Genomic DNA, 27,123 nt, shown 5'->3' with positions numbered 1-27,123 from the left:
CAGAAAAAGTTAACTAGATGGGGCCGTAAGGGTGGAGCCCTCAAGACTAAGTACTTTATGAAAAAGAGAAGAAAAGGCGACAGGCAGAGGCACTCCCTGCCTCTTGCCCAGGTAAGAAGGCCATTCCAGCACACCAAATCTTGGACTTTTGAATCTCCACAATCGTAAGCCAAAATAAACCAACCTCCTTTCCTTATACAGCAGTCTGCCCTGTTTCACTGCAGTAACATAAAAATGACGACTACACCTGGCTAGGGATGGATCTGAGTTACCTCCAAAAGCATATGCTACAGTTCTCTTAAAGGGACAGTATCAGAAAATGGATCTTTGGGTAGTAATGTGTTTATAAGAGGGCAGCAAGGCAGATCCCCCACAGTAGATAGTGACTTTGTAGGAAGTGACACAAAGCTTCCTGGTCCCCATGAGAGGACACAGCAAGCCAGGGAAAGGACCCACATCAAGCAACAAGCATGCTGGTATCTTGATGTTAGACCTGTGGATTCTAGAACCATGTGAAAAAATGGCAGCTGTCAAGGCTACCAAGACTACTGTGCTTTGTTACAGCCCTCGACCAGGACAGACTTAAAAACACACATTAGGCTCTACACATAACAAAGTGTGGGCGTGGGGCTCACTGGCCATTTGTATATAAAACATGTTTAACCACACAGGGCGGTATGTTTAGAGATTAAGAGTCATCGATGGCTTCCCTGGTTATCACCAAGACCACTGATATCGTGGCTTAAATGAATGTTTGAAATATTTATCATAATTTGAATAAAGTCAGCATCAAATTTTCTCTATTAAAGTCTTGAGCTAATTATATAAATAGTCAACAGGGCACACAGGGGCTGGGAGGAAGATTCAGCCAGCAAAGTGCTTTCCTTGTGAGCACAAGAACCTGAATTCCATCCACAATACCCACATAAACTGCTGGCATGATGATTCGCCCTTGCAGGCCCATCACCCGGGGTTCCCTGGGACACAGCACCCAGCCAGCCTAAGCTGTTCCTTGAGGAGGACACCCAAGGCTTCAAGAAGCAAACATAAAAGTCCTCAGATAAAGGGTTGGGGATTTAGCTCAGTGGTAGAGCGCTTGCCTAGCAAACGCAAGGCCCTGGGTTCGGTCCCCAGCTCCGAAAAAAAAGAAAAAGAAAAAAAAAAAAAAAAAAGTCCTCAGATAAGTTGAAATGGTACCATGGCAACTGTTGCCAGGTAAGTTCATTTAGAAAGGAACAAATATCTATTTAATAATCAAATTTTCCTTTCTGTCATTGACAAAACCTTGCACCACATAAAACAAAAAGCCAGCTGGACTCAAAGCAAGAATGTGGCAGGCATATTCATTAATCAGTCTTTTAAAACTTTTTTTTACATGATTTAAAGTTTAAGCAGACCAGAAACAGACGCGCTGAATTCTAACACTGTCATAACAGAAACGTCCCTAGAGTTCTCCGATCACTGGTTGTTTCTAACCTAACTTCCATTCTAATTCTATTTTATACCATTCAAGCAGCACGTCAGGACTGACAGCAAAGTCATCTGCATGAGGACAGACGTCATATGGTTTTAGATGAGATTTTTATACACTTTATCTCTTCCTCACAAGGCCAGGACAAAAGGTATCCTATTTATCAGTGTTATAAACCAGTCAGTGAGATTTAGCGGCAAGGACTGAGCTGAAGAGATGGCTTGGCGGTTAGCAGCCCCTGCTGCTCTTCCAGAGAACCAGAGTTTAGTTTCCAGCACCCACATCTGGTGGCCACAACACCTATTAACTGTAGCTCCAGGAAATCCAACACTTCCTCTTGCTTCTGCATGTACACACAAAAAAGACACACACACACACACACACACACACACACACACACACACACTTAAAAGTAAATCTAAGAAAACAGGTTGATACTGATAAACAAGGCCTCCTCACTGAGAAAATGCATCAGCATGAGTTCAGCTAAGCCCTCTAATGCTACCTCGAAACACTGTTCTTTCTCAATGATTACCAGTACTGGCTCCACCCCTGTGGCAGGCACCAGGGACCCTGAGGATGGTTTTGGGAAGTGCATCAGTGATGCTGAAACTGGATGGGGAGCGTCCTAAATGTCCAGTGCTAGCACCAGACCCCGCTCCGTATCTACAGATTAGGAATGCCAAGATCTAACTACAGTGCTGACAGGCAGACAGATGAATAGATGTTTTTAAAGTATGTCAGATGATTCTAGAACTCTGTGATCATCTTAAAAGATAAATCAGCTGCGAATTTAACATAATAAATTAACTTTGAAAAACAGAAGCACTCATTCCAAAACAGTGATACATCAACTGAGTCTTTGTCTACAGTGACAGCACAGTGCTGTAACTTCTTGTACTATAAAACTGTGAATATAGGTTTAACTGCACGTATTATAATAAAGTACTATATTAATTCACAATTCATTCTAACCAGTTTTTGAAATCATACTTCTCAATGCATCTGAAAAAGTTTTTTTTAAAAAAAAAATTATATGTGAATTGTCATTACTCTCAGTAACAGAAACAAACAAAAACTCTAACTGTATCTTTGCAGTGTGAGCAATTCCTACAGTGTGTTTCCTCCTCTGAGCCAACACCGCCCTGGCACCTGAGGGTCAGGAGAGCGGCTGGTTGTTCTAGAAAGAAGAAGAGCAAGCACTACGTCCTGGGACTAAGTCGGAGGAGAGACACACACAGACAGAGGGCAACACAATTACAAGAAAACCTAACTGTGAATCAGGGCAGTAGCTCACACGGTCACCCACACTTGAGAGGCTGGGGCAGACGGAACGCTGTGAACTCACAGAGGATTACACAGTGAGTGCTGGCCAGAACAGTGGGCCAGCATAAGATCATCATCAGAACAAAGCTTAAAGATGCACTTAAATAAAACGACACTTCATAAACACTTCTCTCATCTCTTCCCCTGATTGAGCGGACCATGCATGATCCCCTCCTCCTCACTGGTCAAACCTACCACAGCTACACTGTGGTTACGTGAGAGGCTCCTGAAGGAGGAAGGCTGTGCTATAGGTAACCTACCTTCAAGTGGCTTAAAGATAAGTGCGGTACAGAGTGTATGACAGAGAATACAAGGGCAGACCGAGAGTGGGAGACGGAAAGTGGTAGTTTGTACTGTTCTACTCTTGGAAGGTTTCTGTAGGTGCAAACTGACTTCCAAATAAAAAGTTTCCTCAATGGGAAGAGAGGTAAAATTTAAAACAGCAAATGTTGATTGTCCCTAAAGACGAGTTATAAATAGATGGAGATTCATCCCACCACTCTCTACCTCTGTACATCCTTGGAATTGCACAGCATAAAACACGAGAAAAGAAAACTCAAGTGGGTGGATCGTGCAGGTGAAGCAGCTGCAGAGGACACAGGCAGGAGTCAGACAGGGAGAGAAAACTACGATGACAAAGTCCACGTCTCAGCACAGACATGAACTAGCTTTTGGCTGTCATGGCTGCTGCTCTTTGTGTCCCAGGCTGGGCTCAAACTACCGGTAATCCTCCTGCCTCAGCCTCTTGACTTCTGGAACGAAAGACAAAATGGCCACCATTCCCAGGTGCATATTAGCTTTTAGCATTTCATTTTATCCAAGTATTTACTGACAATCCACAGATGGTCAAGATGTCAAGAGTCAGGTGTGCTGGTGCTTGCCTGTTGTCCTAGCACTCATCAGAAAGTAAAGGCAGGAGGATTGTGGGTTAGAAGTCAGCCTGGGATAGTCAGCAAGGCCCTGCCTCAAAAAAACAAAAGCCCAGAAAGCTGGTAAATCAAGCAGCCTTCTCCCTCATAACACATGAGTAAGTTATGGGAGGGAAGGACAACAGCAGGGAAACAGCACAGGCTGCGGAGTCAAACAGGCTCAGGCAGAGGCAAGCTCACCTCCTTCCCCTCAGATCCTAAGGCAGCAGTCAGCAGTCTACCTGTACCCGAGAAGCAGAGGCATCTAAGTCCGCCAGCACCAACTGGACTTATGAAAAAGGTTATGAAAAGAAAAGAAGACAAAGACAGCGAGTGTGGAGGCCATGCTGGGGAGGATAAGGAGGGGTTGGGGAGGACCGTGTTTCACTGCATGCATGTGTGTGACACTCTCGAGGTTGAAGAGGAACTGACAATCAAGTTTTCAGTGAGAAGACCTGGAAGAACTCAGGAGGTTCCCGGGCAGAAGCTCATGGCATACGGGCACCCAGGTCCAGTGTGAGGACCCACCTCTTCCCTGCCAGCCTGAAGAAAAAGCACGATATAAACGTAATTTTATGGAAGGGGGTTCTGCCCCATTCTAGAATAAAAGACTCAGGAGCCTGGTATTTTCATTAGCCTGCTGCAATCCTATACAGGGCGGATTCTGAGCTATTCTAACCTACACCGCGGTCAGAGGATCCGAGTTGGTTGCCCGCTGAGTCTCGCTGGGTTTGCTCTGCTCCATGTGTGTGTGCCTCAGGGTGATTTGCTCATGGCCCGTCCTGCCTCATGGAGACCTCCTCTGTCTACCTCCATCCACTCTCCATCTCAGGTCCCATCCCCCCGTCTGTCTGTCTGTCTGTCTGTCTGTCTCTCCAGCTCTCGCTTTTCCTGCCCAATCAGAGATTACTGGGGAGCATTCTTTACAGCACATTGGTCGATACAATGCCCATGGCCATATTACAACCTGATCTTGGGGCCCGGAACTCGGTCTCTGAACACACAGCCCACAAGACCAAGCCCACCACCACTATCCTAGGCTGGGTTTTTAAAACAATATACTCTTGTTTTGAAGGAAGTAAATTTTAAAAGCATACAATGCACACAATGGTACAAAGCAAATGCTTTCTGCATCCAGGAAAAGTCCAACCACAATGAGATGTCCAAAAGCTGGGCTGGGAAACAGTGCAGTGGACGGAGTACCTGCTGTGTGGACGCCATCTAAATTGTAAATGCCTGGGTTTCAGTACTTAGTAAACTAACACCAAAGATACCTCATAACAACATGTATCTAAAAATTTAAAACTATGTACAAATTTACTTGTTTAAGACAATGACAAAAAAAATCTGCCAAGTATGACCACTGTTCTGAAGAAAGTAACTAATGAACTTGTCTGTAATTACATTAGAATACTAGGAAAACTCAGGAGCCAAGTTCTCACAGCAGATGATAACGAAAGGGGGGGGGGAGGGGAGGGAGGGGGAAGGAAGGAAGGAAGGAAGGAAGGAAGGAAGGAAGGAAGGAAGGAAAACAAGACACCAACAGACCAGTTATGTCTTCCTGAGAGACGAGCAAGTCACCGCTGCGCTGCCTCCAGAGGCCTCACCTAAGACTGCTGAGTTGGGTGGGGGCAAAGGCAGGCCTATCTGCAAAGGCCGCTGCTCACTGATCTTGCGTAAATCACAGAATAACCTGACTTTTCAGAAGCTGGCAAGCCTCATGGTAGAGAGAACCGTTGCCCGTGCTGCCCACTCCCATCCCACGCTCCTGCGTGCTCGGAGCACAGGCCACAGCCATACTCCCCTGGGGACAGTCCTTTGGGCCCAGCACGCTGTGACCCTGCATCGCAGCTGCTAATTTAATGTGCCTCGTAAGGGCTCGGACGCAGGCGGAGAGCGTCCCACGCTATGTTACTTCTCCTTCAGAATGAAGCGCCGTTCTCAGCTGTGTCAGTTCACAGGCCCAGCCCTCACTCTCAGAAGGGGGCTCACCTCCAGCTCTGAACTCTACACAGAAATGATGCCTGCTGTGAGGGGGAAAGGGCTTTTCCTCAGCAACTCCATCCTGTGCTTCTGCAGAGTTTGTTACAAACTCTTCCAAATCTCCCAATTTGTCACTGAACAAAGCTCTGAGATTATGCAATGAAACCCCAACCAACAGAGTCTCTAAACAGAAATGTTTCTTACGATGCATGGAGTGAAAAAGCATCCAACGGCTCAATTTTACTTTCTCTTCATAACCAGACCTTGCATGATAGCCATATTTACATACAAACATTCATCTTGAAAACTTATGTTCTATAGCTAAATAATCTATTCACTTCTGCACACATTTGACATGAATCACACAGAGAATGGGAGGGTTAATATTTTAATTACTTCGCGTAGTTACAGTCGGCCAGCTGCACAGACCCACTGGAATGGCTAATGGCAGCAGCCAAGTGAAGAGAACTGCTTGTGGATAATTAGAAGAGATTTCCAAGACAGAGGATGTGAAGTCTGGAAGGACTTACTTGCTACTCCTGACGCCAGTCCATACAGCAGTCCTCCCCCGTCCGACTGCTGAGGGAAGACATGGGTTCCGGGCGGAGGTGGCTTTTCTTGTCTGATAAAGTTATATAATAAGGTTTTCACAAGTTTGCTGGTGTAGGGAAGACTACATAGAAAGGGTAAGAGAAAGAAAAATCAAACTCCTGTTCATGGAATCACCCGATTCTGCTTAACAACACGGAATACGTCTGACACTAGTACTACCTCAGGGAAAGTGGCAGCCTCTAACACTAGACTCAAGCCTTGACCTTGGCATTGCCTCCTACCACACGAGAAGGCACGAATCAAACCATTAAGCGTAAGCATATGTTACCTTTCTGTGATTTACACACAATTGCAAGCAATTATAAATTTGGTGGCTAACGTAGCACAGCTGTCAACTGAAGGAAGGCGGTTACACAGAATCAGCAGAGAAGCAGAGAACTAAATGACAATGAGGCTATGTTTTAAGCACAAAGCTCCAGTTATTCGATTACTGGTGACGAGGTAATTTCTATACTCTCTGGTCCACTCGTAGACTTTTGCATGTGTTATTGATGGCTATGGCTTCTATGATAACCACAAGAACCAGTAAAAGAATCTTCTGCTTAAGTATTTGACTTTATAATACTATAAAAACCAAAGACTAACAGAGTAAGACTACTAATGTCCTCCCCATATATGAAAAATACAACCTTCATATTTCTAGCACTGTAAGAAATACATTTCTAGTCAAACTCTCAACAGGCCAGCCATCGCCTGCAGACCAAGTTAGTCTACCACTCCTAGAGTTGAGAGAGGAGGCTCCAAAGCCTGCCCCTCCTCTTCTTGTCAGTGACTTTCAGACGTCACTGCTCAGGCTCCAGGACGGTTTGTCACCTTTGCACTCCACACCAGAGTCCATCGTCATACGAGGCAGGAAGATGGTGGAAGTGATAACTCACTATGGTAACTGACAGGCAGTGGAGCCGTCGGTTAAGTCAGAGGGTAAGTCTGCAGCTCATATGAGACTCCCGATAGCTTTTCAGTAAGAGAGTCACAGACTGGCTTGCCTCTTGCTGCACAAGGCCCAGTAAGAAGGTCACCAGATGCAGTCCCGACCTTGAGCCCTGGGGCCTCTTTCCTGTGTGACTTACCCAAAGGGCTCTACAGGAGCCTGTGAACGTGATATAGTGTAACCACGGCAACAAGGCAAGCACAGTGGAGACAGTGCTATGGACATCGCCCTTCGCTCATAAAAATCAACGTACTCGGGGTTGGGGATTTGGCTCAGTGGTAGAGCGCTTGCCTAGGAAGCGCAAGGCCCTGGGTTCGGTCCCCAGCTCCGAAAAAAAAAAAAAAAATCAACATACTCTATCCACAACCGTGTCCCCAGAACTTACAGGTTAACTTTAACAAAAACTTATTCTAAAGACTTGACTGATTTAAAGCTTTTTGAAAATTATGTCAACAGAAGGTAGGGTGCTGTGCTTACTGAAAGTATTTTTATCCACATTCCCATAAGTGTCTGTTACAGAGGAAGACCAACATGTATTTAGCATACAGTAAATGCGGAGATGTTCATTAAATTAGAACAGTGGAGGGGCCACTGGCATAGTCTCAGCAAAAGGTGACCAGACACAGATCACAGAAGTCAGTCCTTCAAATTCACAAGAACCACATTCTCAGATTCTGCATCTACTATTTCAACCAATCAGAAGCTGAAAATACTCAGAAAAAATAAATCTTATCTTTACTGAACTTTACTCCTCATTATTTTCCAAACAATTCGGTGTACCAGTTATTTAAAGCATTCCCATTGTGTTAGGAACTATGCGTCATCTACACAGGGTTTAAAGCACAGGAGGATGTGCCTGGGTTACATACAGGATGTTTTAGGGACTCTGGTATCCCAGCCAGTTCCCAGCTGATACCAAGGGACAACCAGATTCCAAGGAGCTGAAGAAAGAGGAAGACTCAGGCGCTGTTGGAATATGCAGGGCACTTGACAGAGGAGGAGGAAGGAGGAGGAGAAGACAGCAGGCTATCCCACAAAGCAAACATTACAGGCACCAATAGACTAGGAGACGAGGCAGAGCACAGAGGGAACAGGGACCAGGATGTAGCCTCCTCTTGGGTTGGATATGAAGTAATCACAGAACAGGAAGAGATGACAACAGGTGAACCCACAGCACGCACGAGATGATGACGTTAGAAACAAAGATTAAACATCACAGCGGCCGTTCCTTAAGGGACAACTTTAAACACAGCATACCATGGACCTTGCATCAGGTACTTGTGACTGATGCTCTGCCGCAGAACCTCCTTGTGGAAGAGCTGACAGGAAAGGAAGACAATCATTGCTGAGATGGCCTCCACTGATATCTCATATGTGATATCCCTGGAAACACGGGGGAAACAGAGTCATGGTCAGTCTGGAAGACTAAACACCATATAAACTGTACATCTAAACAGTCAAATCTACATATCCAAATACTTTGGGTTATTTAAAAAATGCTTAAGATAAAAATTAAGTCAAACCAAAACATTAAACCCCTTTCCCGTCATTGGCTCTTATACTTGGACCTGGCAGCCCACTGCTTTCCCACTTTGCAGTTCCCATGTCAATTAGTCCACTGGTGTATGCACGGGAGGAAGAGCAGCAGCGTCCTGCTCTCAGATCCACTCTAAGCACTGAGCTTGCCCCTGGTCACTAAACAGCAGCAACAGATACGCAGCAGGGAAGGCAGAGGGAAGGCCATGCTCTCTGAATCAGAACAGTGTATGCGTTTCATCTCTAATGTGTGACACCTCATGCCAACTGTGCATGTTCAGCAGGACATCAACAGTAATCATGTGATCCAAGGGCTGTGGGCTAGGGACAAGAGGATCCCAGCAGGCAGCTCTGGCAAGCCAGCCTACCCAAATCAATATGCACTCAGCTTGATGAGAGCCTCAGGCTCAAAGGAATAAAGCAAAGGGTGATAAAAAGACATCAGTGTCCTCTCACTTCATGGATGTGCACCCCACACATGTACACACCCATGCATGCAACAAACACACGTACACATCCATGCATCACACACACACACACACACACACACACACACACACACACACACAACTCTCTGTGGGTACAGCTCAGTGATATAGTACTTGTATTATAAGGACATGACATTTCCTTAATTATTGCTATAACTGTATTTCTCACTCCTTCCTTCTTTTCTTCCTTCCTTTTCAAGGGTTTCCCTGGGTAGCCCTGGCTGTCCTAGAACTCTCTCTGCAGACCAGGCTGACCTTGAATTCAGAGATCTGCCTGCCTCTGCCTCCCAAGTGCTGGGACTACAGGTGTGTGCCACCACTGCCCAGCTATTTCTTATTCCCTGAACAAATGAAGAGTAAACTGGACACTTACAACTCAGTAATGAGTGCACGGGTGACCAGAGAGAATTCTACTCACAATAATCACTAATTAAAATGCGCAGGCCTGTCTGGGACACATATTCTCTAGTCGGTCTTATGAGCCCAAAGGCTAAAAGCTAAGTGAGGTCTCCGTCAACAGTGAGCAAGGAAGGAAGGTCCCCAGTCCAATAACCCTGGGGGAAGGTACAGCCTGTCAACATCCCAAATGAGGGATTTAGAAAGCAAGCCCTTCCCCACCTGAAGCCTCAGATATCCCAGCCCTGACCTGACCACAATATCTTAAGTCAGAAGTAATAGGTCAAGTTCTACTTGGACATTTGACAAAATAAAAATTATCAAGTAATATTGTTAAACAGCTGACGTTTGGATCATTAAAAAAAAAAAAGCTGTTGGGCTTTCTATTTTTAAGACTAGGGTTCGTTATGTAACCTAGGTCAATCCCAGATCCCAAATCCTATGTATCCCAGGCTGTTCTCAAATTCACAGTAATCCTCCTGCCTCGATCCCTCAAGTACTGAGATTACAGGCATGCACACTGTCCAGGTAGGGTCATTCTTACACATAACAGAGGCATAATACACAGACATGGGAAGGTAAGTTGTAGACAGTCTGGATGTGGACTTCTGAGAAACTGGTTTAATAGAAGCAGCGGGTACATAGATACGCTGAGCGGTGGCTAAAGCCACAGATTAGACGCTCATCTCACAGCACTAATAAGTCACAATGCTCTTCGGAAAGGAAAGGGGTGAGGGGAAAAATCAAAAACAAACAGAAAACATCATTCTCATGTCCCGCACACAAGCAAGGAAATGGTTTTGTTTAGATAGGGCAAGCTGGCTCTGCGCTGACAGCTACTGGGCCTTCCCTTGCTGCTGGAGCGGCCATGAGAAAAGGGTGCTGCTCTGGCAGCTAGAAAGACCACCCCAGTACCAGCACCGGCTGCCTTCACCGGGCCACAGATGCCTTGAGACAGCTATGTCCAAGACTTCAGCCGAGTGCACTGGCTCCTGGACGCCCTGCCAGTCGGGGCTACTTCAGTCTGTAGTAGATGTGCAATCCCAAGCCTGACCAACCATTTCTCCCAGTGGAGGAGCACTTCCCTGATGGAGGGACTACGGTGAGTGCTGCGAGGCTGAGAGGAGACAAGACCCAGGCTTGGATGACTGCAGTGCTAGAGACAAGGCTGCGACTGGCCCCAGCACCCTGCTGCAGCTACACAGCATGGTGCTGAGGATCACCTAGAGAAAAGGCTTAGAGCCTTCCCCACGCCATCTCCCTTGCCGTTACATCAGGACCATTAATCCTCTGGAGTGGTCTTTCCTCACCCACTTCTGTAGAGCAGGCTGCCCTAGTAGCAGCAGGGATGACACAGGACAGGGGCATCACTGCAGACAGCAGCAGCAGCCTCACCACTGCAAAGTTAGACCGGAAGCCTGGCACCAGACTTGACAGCTACATAGCACACGGGTGAGGGGAATCCCAACAGGCCTGGCACCAGGAGCCAATGCTGCCCAGAGCAGTCCTGCTAACCCCCGAGCTTCCAAGGCAAAAGCATCCACTAGCAGCTCGGCAGTGGAAGAAGCTGAGTGGTCTCAGGAGTGCCCCACAGTTGGCGCCTCGTCACCCATAAGCCAGCACTGCTCTCTCAACAACCCACTTGTTAGACACACCCAGGTCCCTAGCCCCAGCTCCCCACCACACAGAGCACAGGCCCCAGCCAGCTGGAGAAGAAGCTGTGAGGCCGTGCGGCAGCTGCTCTAAGACTAAAGACACTGGGCGACCCCAGCCTGATCTACCTGCAAACCCCAACCGATGCCCCCATGTGAGGCAGAGGTGCTTGTGTCTGAGCTGTCCCTGCATAGGCCATGCCCAGACCCTGAACGGCCCTTAATGGGCCCCGTTCCCCACTGAATGCCATCCCAACCAAAGACAAATCGTCAACAGACGCTGCACTGAACACTTCCGATGCAGCCAGGGCGAGCAGGGAAGTGGGCTCGGAGACAAGAGAGCAGAGGGGCGAAGAGAACCTGAGGGCCCTACTCACCACAGGAATTCCACAAAGCTGTCAAGTATCAGGGCACAGGGCCTCGGGTAGGAGCATAACAGCTTTAATACTCCATGGCCAGCACAGGACTGTATTTGTGAGGCTAAGGCTGTAGACACAAGGCTGGCATGGGGCTGTAACACTAGAGGGCGCACCGGCTGCTTCCATCAACCTGTTACCACCACACGCGGCTCTCAAACGGGGAAGGAAAGGAATGGGGTGCTGGAGACCAGCATCTGAAAAGCTTGGATGCCCACTACCCCATCTGGGTAGGCAGCTCAGCACTCATGAGGAAAAGTACTTGTCTGGATTTGATGCCAGCTTGGTCTACACAGAAAGTTCCAGGCTAGACAGGGCTATAGCAAGACACTCTTTAAAAAAAGCAAGAAAGTAGAAAATAAATAAATAAATAAAATAATAAATAAATAAATAAATAAATAAAGACTTATTTCCAAGCACATGGATTGGTACCGAGCAAAAGAAAAAAATTAAAGCCTACGGTGAAATCTATAGCCCCTGAATTTACGCAACCCAAGCCTCCAGCTCATAATCCTGCCTCAGGCCTCCACCCACCTCACTATGTAGGAATTATAGGTTCGCCACCGCTCCCAGCTGGAAAATATTTACTCAGGGATTAGGACGTCCAGTGGGTACTCACCTCATTTAGAAAAGAGTCCCTACCTCACCCTCGAGACTCCAGGCCTTGTAACAGAGCATCCTAACTTCCTTCCTCCAGCCTTCCTGCCCTTGCCCTTCACCTCCAGTCTGACAGGCCTACTCAAGCCCAAGAGTTTGCCCGGCTCAGGGCTTTGCATCTTCAGTTTCTACTTACCAGGCTCTCCCATCAGGAGGAGAGCAGCAGAGCACCCAAGTCCACTTAGGTTTCCATTTAAATAGAATATGGCGTCTAAGAAACACGGCCTCACACTCTGGGCTCCTACACACCCACGTCACTTTCTGCACTGACACTTAGATCCTGACTCATCACATACCCACCCTTATCCTCAGTCCCGCCCTGCAGCGAGAGCCTATGTCCCGGGTACCATTGTACCCTACATACAATATGAGATGACAAGAAGCAATCATGGACTTATTGTCATCCCTAGTCTACTCTCAGTTACAGAGAAAAATTAGTGTGTACTACCAAAACAAAATTAAAATCAGTGTGTGTTACCAAAACAAAATTCCACTGGTGGACCAAAAAAAGTAATAACAACAATCTCAAACTCTTAGCTTCCAAATGCTATGTTATAATCCAGTATTCTGTATAAAAATTCATGAGACTCCAGAGGACACAGTAATAGAACTAGTATCAACAGCAAAAATAATTATTCCATGAAGCAAGGCAAGGCCAGGCAGCCCGTGCCCTCATTTAATCCAATTTCTGCCACAAGCAGAACTGAAAATGACTCTCAGTACAGAGTTTTTAACACTCTGCTTCAAAATAAGTGGGCCCCAACTCAAGGTGTGCCCACCTGGGGAAATGATGGAACCATATTCAGAAAATTCTTGGAACAGACATTAAAGACAGGGTTTGAGGATACACACAGCCAAAGTGCAGCTAGCTGCCAATGATGCTTCCTAGGTGCCATGTCCCCATACCTCCCAAAGCTGTGAGGGCCCTCCAGGTTCATTACTGAACAAAAGCTCGCCGATGGCCCCAATATATAACTTTGCAACAACTCATAAGTAAGCTGACCACATGTTGGCTATGGGGAATCACAGATCTCTAAGCTACAACGTCTTAAAAGCTTCAGCCTATTTGGACATGAGCAAGCTTAAGATTTCTTCCTTTTCTTTCCCGGTTCCTTTACTGGGAAGTTAAACATAAAACAGGATACTGCTCTGCACAAGACAGGAAGGGTTATTAGTACTGAGCCAACTTAAACTCACAGGTACTCCAGCTGTGTCCGAACAGAGATAATGAAAACTACTCAGGGGCATGACCTAACGGGCCACTGACACCGCCTGCTAATGGGGAAGGGCGACACTCCACGGAAGAATACGCTGTCAGTTCTAACAACCATAAGTTGACAGTCCGAGGGTGGATGAAAATATTGTATTTATTTACACTTTCCACTGTCCTCTGATTGGAAAACAAACAAACAAAAACCTGCCCTAGCCAGCCGAGTCTTCCTAGCAGTGAAAAGGGAATCAATCTCTCTCTCTCTCTCTCTCTCTCTCTCTCTCTCTCTCTCTCTCTCTCACACACACACACACACACACACACACACACACACACACGCAGTCTAGGTTCTTTGACTTTGCATTTACAGTTTAGGATCATACTGTCCATTTTTCTTTCTCAGTGAGGAGAACGTAACTGTGACTCTTATAGTGTAAGCTGACCTCCTAGAGGCCCCAATTCCTGACACTATATTATTACATAGTACACAGTATACATGATACATATAGTACATAATAACACACACATGTGCGCACACACGTGCACACACACACATATGCATACACACATCCTAAGACAAGTCTGGCGTGGTGGCACAGGCCTGCAAACCCACTAGGAGAGAAGAGGGAGGGGAACTGTGAACTCAGTCTAAGCCTGAGCTACGCAGTGAGTTCAAAGCCAGCCTATACTCCATATCAAGATCATGTCTTTAAAAGAATTACTATTAATCCTGATACAAATGTGATTAACTGAGTCTGACCTGCCACCTCATCCATATACATATATATATCTATATATGTGTGTGTGTATATATATGTGTGTATATTATATATATACATATATATACTCTATATAACATCTATATATACACTCACATTAATTTCACTAATCATGTTCTTTAGTTACTAATACTTAAGTTGTGTACATATTTGTTAAGTTTAATCCAATGTGTTTTATGTTTTACTTTTAATGGCATTTTCAGTTTTATTTATCATTTGATAGCTGCTAGTATATGATTTCAGTGTAATGACTTTGTCTTTGAGAGTATGAACTTCTCAAACAAGTTACCATAAATAAACATTCCTTCTTAACAATTCCAGAGCCTAAGCATTCCAAGGTCAAGATGACCCTTCGGGCACCTCCAATCATGTGCACATATGCATAATTTGAAAATTTTAAAGTTTTATAAAAACAAATGAATCATTTTAAAACTGTAACGAAACATCAATACAGCACGAGAGACAGTTTAAGCGGTGTGTCTAATCATTTCAGCCACGAGTGTTCTAGGTTAATATTCTGTCACATCATTGTGAATGATCAAAGCTGCACACCACTGGTGCTGGAGGTTTGAAATGCCATGTCCTTTGGGGCAGTTAACGTGTTACTGAGCTGCAATACACATGAGCCATGACAATGACCAGCACAAAGGCTGTGTAAGCGGAACTCAGACCTGGGGGTAACAAACTACTTGGGTTTAAGGCGCACTCAACAGCAGGGAAACGATGCCTGGAAACACAGCCAACTGCCCCGACTAGTGAGGTCATGAATCTTAGTGAGAACCACCACCACTTTTCTACACCAGCGTAATCCTAACCATGCTCTAACGCTTACCCTTATAGCCGTAGATAATCCTAGCTCTCACCCTCACCAAAGCTTCTCTCTGCAGCAGACAGACACCATAACAGAAAGCCACAACTGCTCAAAATACAGAGAGCAACTCATATAGCCCACCACAATAGATATAACATAATTCCTGCCCCTAAGGCTCACAACACATCCCAGAGGGTGGCAGGAAAACTATAAGAGCCAGAGGACAAGGACGTCTGCTGTGTGATGTGTCCCCTAGATGTGACAGGGAGGCAACGCCCATGATACTTCAGCAATGTGGCCACCTAGACAAGGTCTGAAGCAGCACATCACAGCATGCTAACAAGGAAGGACACGATCTCAGGGGCCTCAGCGCAGACGGAGAACTGCAGGCAACTAAGGACTGCACGGAGAGGCAGAACTCACTTTCCCCAAGATGAACCCACTAATGGGTCACCTAACACCAAGTGCTCAGCCCTGAATCATATACACACAAGCAACACTAAGTGGAGTCAGCAGGATGTGTGTGTGCGTGTGCGTGTGTGTGAGTGTGTATGTGTGTGTGTGTGTTTATTGTTAATAAATCTAATACCTAGGAATTCTGTTCTATTATGAGAAGCAAAATTCTGAAACTCAGGCCCATTTTATAAAACAAACATAAGATCGAAGGCAGAGGTAGACGGAACTCTGTGAATTCAAGAACAACCTGGTCTACAGATCAGGTTCCAGGACAGCCACGGGCAAAAAAATTCAACATTACCAAAACAAAATTATGCTATTAGTAAAATTAAAATAATAACAAAAAGATAATAGGCAAACCAGGAAAAATACTATAAATTCACATCAGAAATGCCTAACTGCAACCTTCATACACAGATTATGAAGTGTGGAGTGGCAAGCCCCAAGTCTCACGTGCTCTAGCAATTCCACTCCTTTGAAAATAGGAGGTCGTAGGTATTGACTTTGTTTGTTTTTATTCGGAAATGGAAACAGAAAGACCTCTAAGTACTGGGATACAAAGACCCCTGGTTAGACTGAAAAACAGAGCAAGATTCAAAACAATATGTAGAATGTTCCCACCCTGGTGTATAAACAGGGTGAAATGTGACTCTGTACTCCTAACTGCTCATATACACCAAATTTCCAAGAAGGTACAAACAAACTAAAAGTCAGTTATGGAAGTCAAGAGGATGGTTGGAAAGAAGGGGGGGATGGTATCGATCCACTCTCATGGATGAGGCTCTGGTCACACCAAAGTATCAACCTATGAGGAAACCGATTGCCCGAGACTGACCACATGTCAACTTCAGCCACTGGGATCTGAGCACAGATGAAGTGACTCGTGGGGATGGCAGTGCACCCGTGCCCGCCGTGTGTGACTGCATACTGTGCGAACACTCCCCCACACTAGGAAAGCTGGCTCTCTTCCTCAGCCTTTATCAGCTCTGCTCACTTCAACACAGGAAGCCTACAGGCCCTAGACAGTAGGTGAGCTCTGATGTCATTTCCTTCTCTAACTTCTGATAATGCTAAGAAGGAAAAGAGAAACTTGAGGTAATGTTAATTTCTATGATAACCAAATTTAAAACATTAATTGAACTATCTTAAATGCCAAGTCATCAGGGAAAGGAGTCCGAAGAGGCCAATACTTGAGAGAAACCAAAATTCTATGGTGCTCAGAGGAGTGATTTTTCAAAAATGAACAGTGTTTTAAGCCAGCAGATCTTTCTTGTTTTGAAGCCCTTGTATAATCTTCAGAAGATTTTCATTACACAGTTGCTAAACCCAAGTCAGCTTCAGCTGAAGCATTGCTTTGGCTCCCGTGGTAACCCAAGAACTTGCCAGCATCTGGACTGGAAATGTCCTAGAACAGACTATACTGTTGGAGCAAGTTACTACTTCATGTGAATAAATGACAAGCCATGACCTTGTACTGTGCTGCTGGGGCAGAGGGGGACACTTGGACAAGGACAAAAGCCATCGTGAAGTGGGTGTTAGTGTTGGCTAATGACAAAGCTAATGAACACAGAAGGAAAAACCATGCTCCTGTGATTTACTCCTGGACAGAAACCTGACGGCACCATAAATGGAACATAAGTTTAATAAAAACAACTGACAAGTTCAAACGATTAAGATGAAAATTTGACAGCTATTTGAGCCAAGAGGGATACTCTAAAAGGAGAGAATGATATGGCATATTTCAGATGTTGTCATAGGAGTGATGGCTAGTTTTAAAACTGAAATTAGAGGTGTGGCTGTAACACAGTGTGCCAGGGACTGACCTCAGGGTCACCTCTCTTATTAAGTGTGTGCTTTCCCACTGAGTGGCACCTCCAGACCCTATGTGGGAGTCTCAGCACACAAAGGACCACCAAGTCCACTCACTGCTACTGGGCCCGGAGTCGCAGTCAGCAGCAGTAAAAGAACTGATCTGACAGATTCCCGGGGTCCAGGGTTAGAGATCTCTTTTCCGCTATAAAATATGTCCCATAGTTCTTAACAATAATCATTTAAGCACTTGTGGGGAAAAGAATCTAAACATCTATCTTGCAAAATCAACACTGTACTTTAGTCAGATTTGTTTTCAATAACACAGGTCTTAAGTATTACATAATAAAAATGTTAAATGGGGTTCCCCAACTCAACATAAATCTTTCTAAGAAACAAACAAACAAAAACCTATTGTGAGAGCTAAAGAGATGGCTCAACAGCTAAGTGCTGCTCTTACAGTAGAAGGGAGTTCAGTTCCCAGCCCCCATGATGAGCGGTTCACTGCCACCTACAACTCCGAATGCATGGAGTACTGCTCAGGCCCTTTGAACACTTTCTTCTGGACTTCATGGAACCTGTATCCCACACACAACTCAAAGTGATGTATCTCTTTATGCTTTATTAATTTATTCTTGTCTGTATAAGTGAGTTGTCTGAATTTGTGTCTCTGCACCATGAGTATGCCCAGTGTCCCAAGAGGCTGGAAGAAGGCAGTGCATCCTCTGAAACTAGACATTTGGAGGTGCTGGGAATCAAACCCGGGTCCTCTGGAAGAGCAGTCAGTGCTCTTAAGCACTGAGCCACCTCTCCAACTGTAAAAATAAACCTGCAATAAAAATTAAAACAAAACAAAAACCTATTGTAACCTTTTAATAAATAATACTATCTTGGTATATGAAAATTCTATAACAATTAGTTAATACTTACAATGTCTTAAATTCCTAATATGCTAGATTTTAATTTGCAGCACTTAAGATCTGAATGCTCATTTGCTGTAGCTGGCTCCTGCCATCCACTGAAATTGGCTTTGGAGAAGCGTTTGTGAAACAACATGCAGGGCTAAAGACAGACATTTTCCCAGAGTTGTGAAAGCCCTTCATTCCCCAACCCCGTGGGCATCACGGTACCTTCTCAGGGACCACGAGAAGTACGGTAGCGCATGCCTTTAATCCCAGCAAAGAAAGGCAGAAGCAGGTGGACCTCTCTGAGTTTAGGACTAGCCTGGTCTATACAACAGTTCCAGGCCAGCCAGGGCTACACTGTAAGACCCTGTCTCAAAAACAAAGAAGCTATGACTCTCACCATCAGCAGAGAACAAACATCTTCAATACTCAGATTTTTCACAACATACTATTGAAAGACTATGGTCTCAACAAATGGCCACTTACAACTATTGTACTTCAGAAATGGTGTTGATGTAAAGAGTTTGACAATTCAGTTTCCACCCTCCTTAATTCCTCCACAGTGACCTGAGAGAAGCTCACACCTCCTACTGCTGCATCCTGGTCCAGAATCTGAAACACAGCTCAAGTTTAGTCTTCCAGACAACACAGTTTTCCAGTCTTAATTTTCCAGACTTGCTATAATCAATCGAATACACCCTTGATTCCACAAAGATATATTCAGTCCTGAGAGGCCCCTCTTTAGATCTTTCTGTCTTCCTCAAAGGCCCCAAAGTGAGGATTGATTCCCTAGGCAAGTCTTGAACCTGAGATCCTCTTGCTTCAGCCTCCTGAATAATTGGGATTAGTGACTGGACCTGGGCCTAGCCTGACCCTGTTTCTAAGAAAGAATCATTTAAAAATTTGTACAAACCAGGCATTACAGTGTATACCTGTAATCCTATCACTCAGAGGTGAGGGCAAGAGATGCACAAGTTTAAGGTTATCCTTAGCCACACAGCAAGTTCAAGTTAGCCTAAGGTAAACAAGAGCTGGGTGGGAGGGTTAATTTTATTTATATATATAAAATTAATATACATATGCAATATAGGTACATACGTACAAAATGTGTGTAAGTACGCTATTCTTAGTACTCACTTTGCTTTCAATTTTAATAGACTATTTAATATAGTCTCATAAGAAAGATTTACGTTAGTTTGAAATTACTCTACATGACTACTGAAATTAGATTTCTAATAATTCTCCTGCTGAATCAACATAGGGAAGCGGAGAGCAGCTAGACTGACGGTGTGCGGAGTTGAGCGTGCTTCCCATTTTCATGCTAATCCCACTTCAGTCACAGGCTGCTCTGGAAGGCTGTGGGCACTCGGGGCAGATGGACTTACAGAGCAGTTGCTCTCACATGGAAACGGTAACCAAGACAAACCTTCTTGTGAGATGACTTCCAAGGGCATTAAATCATAAGAAATCGTTTCAGCAGCTGCTTCGAGCAGAGCATACAGAACACAAGACATCTGGCTGCCTGTGCATTTTCAGTTCACTGACAAAGTATAAACACATTAGAGCACTGAATGTGAGATGCATACTGCAACACTGCCTGCTTCTCTACACAGCCGGCCGCTCGCTGTACTCACAGCCTACACTGTCTAAACATATTTACTGCCTCCAACTCCCTAACTTCAGCAAAACATCATCAATAAAGGCAGAAGACTGTGTGCGTTCAATTGTTGGTATTTAGCAATGAAAACAAACGTTATTAAGAGCCTGGTTTTGCGTTTGTTTTGGACTGAGTCTCACGTGTAGACCAGGCTGGTCTGGAACTCATTATGTAGCCGACTCATTACAGATCCATCCATTATCGCACCATCTTCTGGCCTCAGTCTCCCAAGAGCTAGGGTGATGGGCATTTCTAACCTGACCTGGCCAATTTTAAAATTATATCAATTTCATTTTAAAATTAGATCAAAAACACATAAAACACCTAGCTTAACATGATTAGGAAAGAGCAGGGAATACACAAGTTTTCCTCAACCATCTGAAAAAGAAAGATCCGAAACCTGACCACGGTGACTTAACCAAGACGGGAACTGTTTTTCCCAGAGGGGTACAGGTGAGACTGAGAACTCACAGCCATCTTACTAACAACATTACCAATAGCCCGTGCTCCAGGACCTACCCTTTGCGAGTGACACTCTCACCCATAGTTCAATATGATCTGAGCTGCCTTAACTCCATATTTCAAGTAGGAAAAGGACAGGGTAAGCAACAAATGACTTGAAATGCATGTGCTCTGTAAGGTGACACCTGACAGCGTATTATGTATGTCTGCATCAGCACAAACCAGGTGATGTGTACAAGGAGGAGACTGCAAGCTAAGCTTACAGAGTCACCCCCGGCAATACTACAATTCTACAAAGCAAGAGAAAATGTGGCAGGCGTGTGAAGAATTCTGTGTATCCCAAGACACTGTGGGGCGCTACCCCATGTCCTTCCCAAGCAGGCAAGTCTACTCATCTCAGATCCGGGTACGTCAGCGCAGGACAGGGCATGGCCTATCTCTCCAGCTCTGGAGAAGTGTGATTTATGTACAATATCCCCAAGAGCTATTTGCTCACAAATGCTTGACTTTCATTTCTGGGCCAGAGTCAAATAGCCCACTTCTGGCAAAATCTCTGCGTTTACGATAAACCTGAAGAACTGCTTTATCTAAAAACTACTGCCTCTACAAGGCTCGAGATGCAGGTCGGTTGGCAGAGTGCCTGGGTGCAGCCTCCATACGTGGATGTGGTGGGACTGACCTGTGGTCTCCACACTCAAGAGATAAAAACAGGAGGAAATTCAAGGTTGGGGCTAGAAAGACGGCTCAGTGGTTAAGAGCACTGACAATTCTTCCAGAGAACTCAGGTTTAACACCTAGCACCCACCTTGGTGGCTCACAACCTTCTACAACTCCAATTCCAGGGGGTCCAACGTCTTCTTTTGGTCTCCTCAGGCAATGAACATACATGGTACACAGACACACATGCAGGCAAAACACTGATACATATAAAATAATTTTTTTATCAAGTTCAAAGTTATTCTCAGCTACACACTAAGCCCAAGAGCAGCCTGGGATACGTGGGACCCTATCTGATAACTAAGTGTGAGTCCTTTAAAATAACTATCTCCAGAACCAGGAAGATAGAGCAGGTGAAGGTGCCTACCACCAAGCCTGACAACCCGAGTTCAGCCCTCAGGACCCACACGGGGAGAGAACTTACCCTTACGGTTATCCTCTGACCTCCACATATGTATGTACATACATGCCCACACAATAAGCAAGAAGATGTGTGTGTTCTCATCCTAGCTACTCAGACAGCTGATGCTGGGAGACTGGGACATGAGACCAGCAAGGCCAATATAGAAGGTTCTGTCTCAAAAATCACTTAGTCAATTTTGTAAATTCTCCAAAGTAATAAAGTGTCTCTTTGGTGATGGAAGAATGTCACAGACGTTACAAAGGTCCGTGGCCTTCCAAAGGGCCATGAGACACACATGAATGCACAGTCAGTGTACAAAGGAAGGCAATGATGACAGAAACAGCTGACAAGGGTTGCAGAGAGGCTGGAGAGATGGCTCAATGGTTAGGAGCACTGACTGCTCTTCCACAGGTCAATTCCCAGCAACCACATGGTGGCTCACAACCATCTGCAATGCCCTTTTCTGGTGTGTCTAAGACAGTGACAGTGGACTCACAGACATTAAATAAAAGGGGGGGATTGCAGAGGAGATTCCGTTTTGAGAGGGTTGATAAGCAGCAGCTCTTAACGAGTAGACATTTTTACACACATAAGAACTGCACTGAGCTGTAGCAATGGAAGCCTGGTTCCAGCAGCACAAACAACTAAGGGTTTGGTTTGTCACATGAGACGTCCAGTGAGGGAGAGAGAACAGCAGTTGTTGACCTTGGTTCAGAGCTCAGTGACATCAAAGCAAAACTTGTAGGAGACTGCTGGGCCGTGGAGCCAGGATGGGTGTGCGACTCAGAAGACCTCATCTATGTCCCAGGACAGGAAAAAGGCTGTCAGGAGGAGAGCCACACACTTCTTCACTGAGTAAGCTCCCTGTGAAGAACTTCACTAACAAGTCTCACTGGAGGACCTCCCCAACTACATCTCAAGGAACACACCTAGCTTCAAAGAACACTGGAAAGACATCTGCAATCTCTAAAGCAGTCTGAAAACCAAGAAGCCAGGGAAAAAAAGAGAACACACTGGTCAGTTTGCTTTTCTGCCACAGACTAAATTCAACTTGCCTTTCTCAAATTCTCTACCGACCTGTAAGAGCTCTTCTTACCAAAGCTAATGTAATCCTCTGCCGACCATGTTGATATTACTGAAGGACTTAATCATTCTCCCTTAACATGAAATTCTTGTTTGATAGTGGTGTAGTTTGAATAAAAATGGGTCCCAAACCTCAAATACATCTGAGTGCTTTGTCTGCAGTTGCTGGAACTGTTTGGGAAGGACAGGAGGTCTGACTTTGTTGGAGGAGGTGTGCTGCTAGGAGTGAGCTTTGAGGTTTCAAAACCCCGCACCATGTCCAGATAACTCTCTCTACTTTGTGGTGGTTGTCTCAATGTGAGCTTTCACCTCCTGCTCCAAAAACCATGCCTGCCTGCCTGCCTGCCTGCCGCCACAGACTCTGAGACCATGACCTCCAAATTAAGTGCTTTGTTTTGTTTAAGTTGCCTTGCTCATGGTGTTTTGTCACAGCCGACAGAAAAGCAAGTAAGACAGGTGGACACGGTCTACATATACCAGGCAAAAGGGGAAGAATGACATAAGCGTATAGTCCTTAAAGACATCATCAGAACCCACACGCTCGTCAACACAGGGCTCGGGCAGATAGCTTCGTAGATCCTGCATAAGGACCCTCAGCACCACAGCAAATCCCAGTGTGGTGGCAATGCCTGCAGCCACAGTGCTGAGGCAGACCCTGAGGCCTGCTGGCCTGGCAGTACAGCCGCGCCAAAGAAGTCCACGTTGCATAAAAGACCCTGCCTCAGAAAATAAGGGTCATGGTGGCACACACCTCTAATTCCAGCACTCAGGAGGCAGAAGCAGGGGGATCCCTATGAGTTCAAGGTCAGCCTGGTCTACATAGGGCATTCGAGGGTAACCAGAGTTACATGGTAAGACCCTATCTCAAAAAGAAAGGAAAGAAGGGAGGGAGGGAGGGAGGGAGGGAGGGAGGGAGGGAGGGAGGGAGGGAGGGAAGAGAGAAAACAAAAGAAAAAGGCAAGAGGAGAATGATTCACCCAACCCTGACTAATGACCTTTGTACACGTCTGTCACATACCCCCACACACACATAACAACCATTCTCTCTCTCTCTGTCTCTCTGTCTCTCTCTCTGTCTCTCTCTGTCTCTCTGTCTCTCTCTCTGTCTCTCTCTCTGTCTCTCTCTCTGTCTCTCTCTGTCTCTCTGTCTCTCTCTCTCTCTCACACACACACACACACACACACACACACACACACACACACACACACACACACACACAAACTTCTTCAGCACAGTCACTTTCATTACAGAATGAAGACCAAGCCCAGCTCGGGCAAAACTTACAGGAGTGGAGTGTCAGTGATTAACTGTATCAAGCTGCAGAGCAATTCTTCCAAAAGATCTTCAGAGTCAGAACCTAGTAAGACACACAAAGCTTTGTTTTGACAGTGTAGACAATGGATGAAATTATTCAGATGTTAAGTTCTCATTTCTAATAAGAAAAAAATTATTATTACATATATTCCAACACTATTTTGACCTGAATAAAAATCCAGATAATGAGCAAGTCTGCAACTAACATAACCTTAATAACAACTCTACAAGATTTTCCTCCTATATTAGTTATGTGCCATAGCACACGTGTGAAAGGCGGAAGACAATTCCTTGAAGTTAGTTTTCTCTTCCCACTTTTACGTGAGTGTCAGACGTGCATGACATAACTATCTCACTGGCTCTGTTTTTGCTTTCCTTTAAGATTGGGTCTCGGGGGCTGGGGATTTAGCTCAGTGGTAGAGCGCTTACCTAGGTAAGCGCAAGGTCCTGGGTTCGGTCCCCAGCTCCGAAAAAAAGAACAAAAAAAATAAATAAATAAAAAGATTGGGTCTCACTGTGCAATCCTCAACTATCAAGCCTCCTTTCTATCTTAGTCTCCCCCAAATTCTGAGACTACCGGTATGTACTACAGGCAGGAGAGCTGGGCCTGGCACTCACCTGCTACAGCACTTGGGAGAGCTGGCCCTGAACATGGGGGATGCGGGTGAGCCTGCCCCAAGAGCATGAGCGCTGGGGAGCTGACCCTATATCTTGTCTGCTGTGTGGTGGTGTGGATGGATGAGGGAGAATGTCCTCCTCCACTCCCTCATCCCTCACCACCTATGGCTGGTGGGACATCTGGTTCCAGGGTCATGAGAGTAGAACTGGCCATGTCCCTCACCTGCTGCAACACTTGGGAGGGCGGGCCCTGTACCTCACCTGGGCAGCAGATTACAGCTGGCCCTGGTTGCAGGGGTGAGACCAGGAGAGCTAGAGTGCAGACCAGCTCAGATAACTCTCAGGCCCAGATCAAGGCTTTCAACTGATCCACCCCAACATCTACCCCACTGATGAACTGCTGGAGCACATAAGGACCTGACCCTATAGATCCAAAACTATAGGAGCTCCATGACACAGGGCAACAACAGGATATCCAAGAGGATATCCCAGCGAGTCTTCAGTATTGATAGGAAAGTAGAAACCAGAGGCCATATAGCAGAACAATGAGTCATTGCAATGAATATTTGCAAGCAATGTGGACCAGAGGGAATACCGTTAACACACTGTGACATACTTCAGCTTCCACAACAATTTTTTTTTCTCTGTTGGCGTCAGAGAAGGGAGATGGGGGATAAGGGAGCGGGGGTAGGGGTGTTGTAAGGGTGGAGGGCAGGTATGAGGGGAGGGAGGAATAAATGGAACTAGGTTGCATAATGTGAAATTCATAAAGAAACAACAAAATTAAAAAAGAAAACAATGACCTTGAAGCTCCTACAGGCTAGTAATTTTCAAATTTCTCATACTTCACACTGCTTCTTTTGATGGAATTTTATATTAAAGTCAAAATACAATCGTTTAAAAAGCAGCTTTAGCTGCTTCACCTGAGGCAGAGATATGCAGACGCGCATCCCTCGCCCACCCTGTGGTTATGTGACCTTGCCCATGATCCTGATGAACCCCATGGCCTCTGTGCAATCCACAGATGACAGACTGAATCCCAACAAGGAGGCAATCACTTCTTACAAACAAAAGCCAAAGACAAGATGGCTTTCCTGGTCAGAGAATCAGTGAGTGGCAACACAAGCACTATCGTCCCAACACAAGCACTTCTGTCCCAAGCTCCCACAGCTAAGGGACCTCCAAATTGCTTAAGCCAGAGGATAGCCTTGTGACTTCTGGTCTGTCATGACATCAACTCCTTCATGAAATGATTTCCTTGGGTCGTGTACAGTCTCACGTCTACTCAGCGGCCTTCGCTCTCTTGCCAGCACTCCTTCAGAACACGTTCCATTCACTCTGCATAGTGTCTCTCTCTCTCTCTCTCTGTCTCTGTCTCTGTCTGTGTCTCTGTCTGTGTCTCTGTCTGTGTGTCTGTCTCTCTCTCTCTCTCTCTCTCTCTCTCTCTCTCTCTCTCTCTCTCATCCATCACAACTTACATGCTGGTCAGACTGCCACAGCGGCAGACTCTCACCAACTGTCTATGGGTGTGTCCAAGAATAGTGGCCATTATCTCAAACTCAGTGTGTTCACAAAATGAGTGTCTCATTTTAATTTATGTGTATGAATGTTCTGCCTACATGTATACGGGCAGCACAGAGATCCCAGAAGAGGGAGCTTGATCGCCTGAAAATCGTAAACTACCATGTGAGTGCTGGGATTCAAACCAGGGTCCTCTGGAAGAGCAGCCAGTGTTCTCACTACCGAGTCGTCTCTCTAACCCAACACGTTGCTTTCTTATTCGTTGTTAATGACTGCATCAGTAGCCCAATGCTAAAACCCAGACTTAGCCACCCTTCTTAACCACTCACTCTCGGAGTCCTCCTGACTATACAGTCTGCCTCTCCGATACAGCCTTGTTTTTGCTTGTTGAGAAAGGAGCACACTATGTACTCTGGGATAACCCTGACCTGGAGTCCCTCACACCTCAGGCTGGCTACAAACGCACACCACCTGACCCAGAAGCACTCTCTTCATGTTTTTATTCATAACTTCATAATCTCTATTTAGTTAAGCAAGTTTAATGCATTCAAACTCACTCTTATACACCTCAGCTCTCTCTCCACTTGGAGCTTACTCTCCAACTTCTGCCTGATCTCCAGGTCATTTTTAAAAGTAGCTCACTTAAGCCTTTCTTTCACTTTCTTGACTTAGATAATTTTTATCATTTAAGCTAATGACTATGTATCAAAAAAAGCGGAGATCCTTACTGATCACCAAAAGCAAAGCAGTAATGAAACAACCAAAGACATGTGGACCATTCATTAAAAGAAATAGCTGGGGGGCTGGGGATTTAGCTCAGTGGTAGAGCGCTTACCTAGGAAGCGCAAGGCCCTGGGTTCGGTCCCCAGCTCCGAAAAAAAGAACAAAAAAAAAAAAAGAAATAGCTGGGGCTGGGAGATGTTCTGCAGTCCTAAGCTCTGGCCGTTCTTGCAGAGGACCAGGAGAGGTTTTCAGTGTCCACAAGGATGCTCACACTGTCC

General features: G+C 45.5%; 1 protein-coding gene across 13 annotated transcripts in view; it reads right to left on the bottom strand.

Moving 5' to 3' along the window:
- Dym (dymeclin) overlaps positions 1 to 27,123 on the bottom strand; it is a 297,388-nt gene that overhangs the window by 203,706 nt on the left and 66,559 nt on the right. For 7 of the 13 annotated variants that reach the window (XM_087592293.1, XM_087592298.1, XM_087592292.1 and 4 more), the window contains 3 exon segments: positions 23,954 to 24,026; positions 8,489 to 8,614; positions 6,219 to 6,361 (listed from right to left, as the gene is read on the bottom strand). In XM_087592293.1, the coding sequence (XP_087448419.1) occupies positions 6,219 to 6,361; positions 8,489 to 8,614; positions 23,954 to 24,026 (342 nt within the window). 13 annotated transcript variants of the gene reach the window in all.

Source organism: Rattus norvegicus, chromosome 18 (genome assembly GCF_021556685.1).
Source record: "Rattus norvegicus strain SHRSP/BbbUtx chromosome 18, alternate assembly SHRSP_T2T, whole genome shotgun sequence".
Classification (NCBI taxonomy): Eukaryota; Metazoa; Chordata; class Mammalia; order Rodentia; family Muridae; genus Rattus; species Rattus norvegicus.
This window is presented reverse-complemented; position numbering and strand designations above follow the sequence as displayed.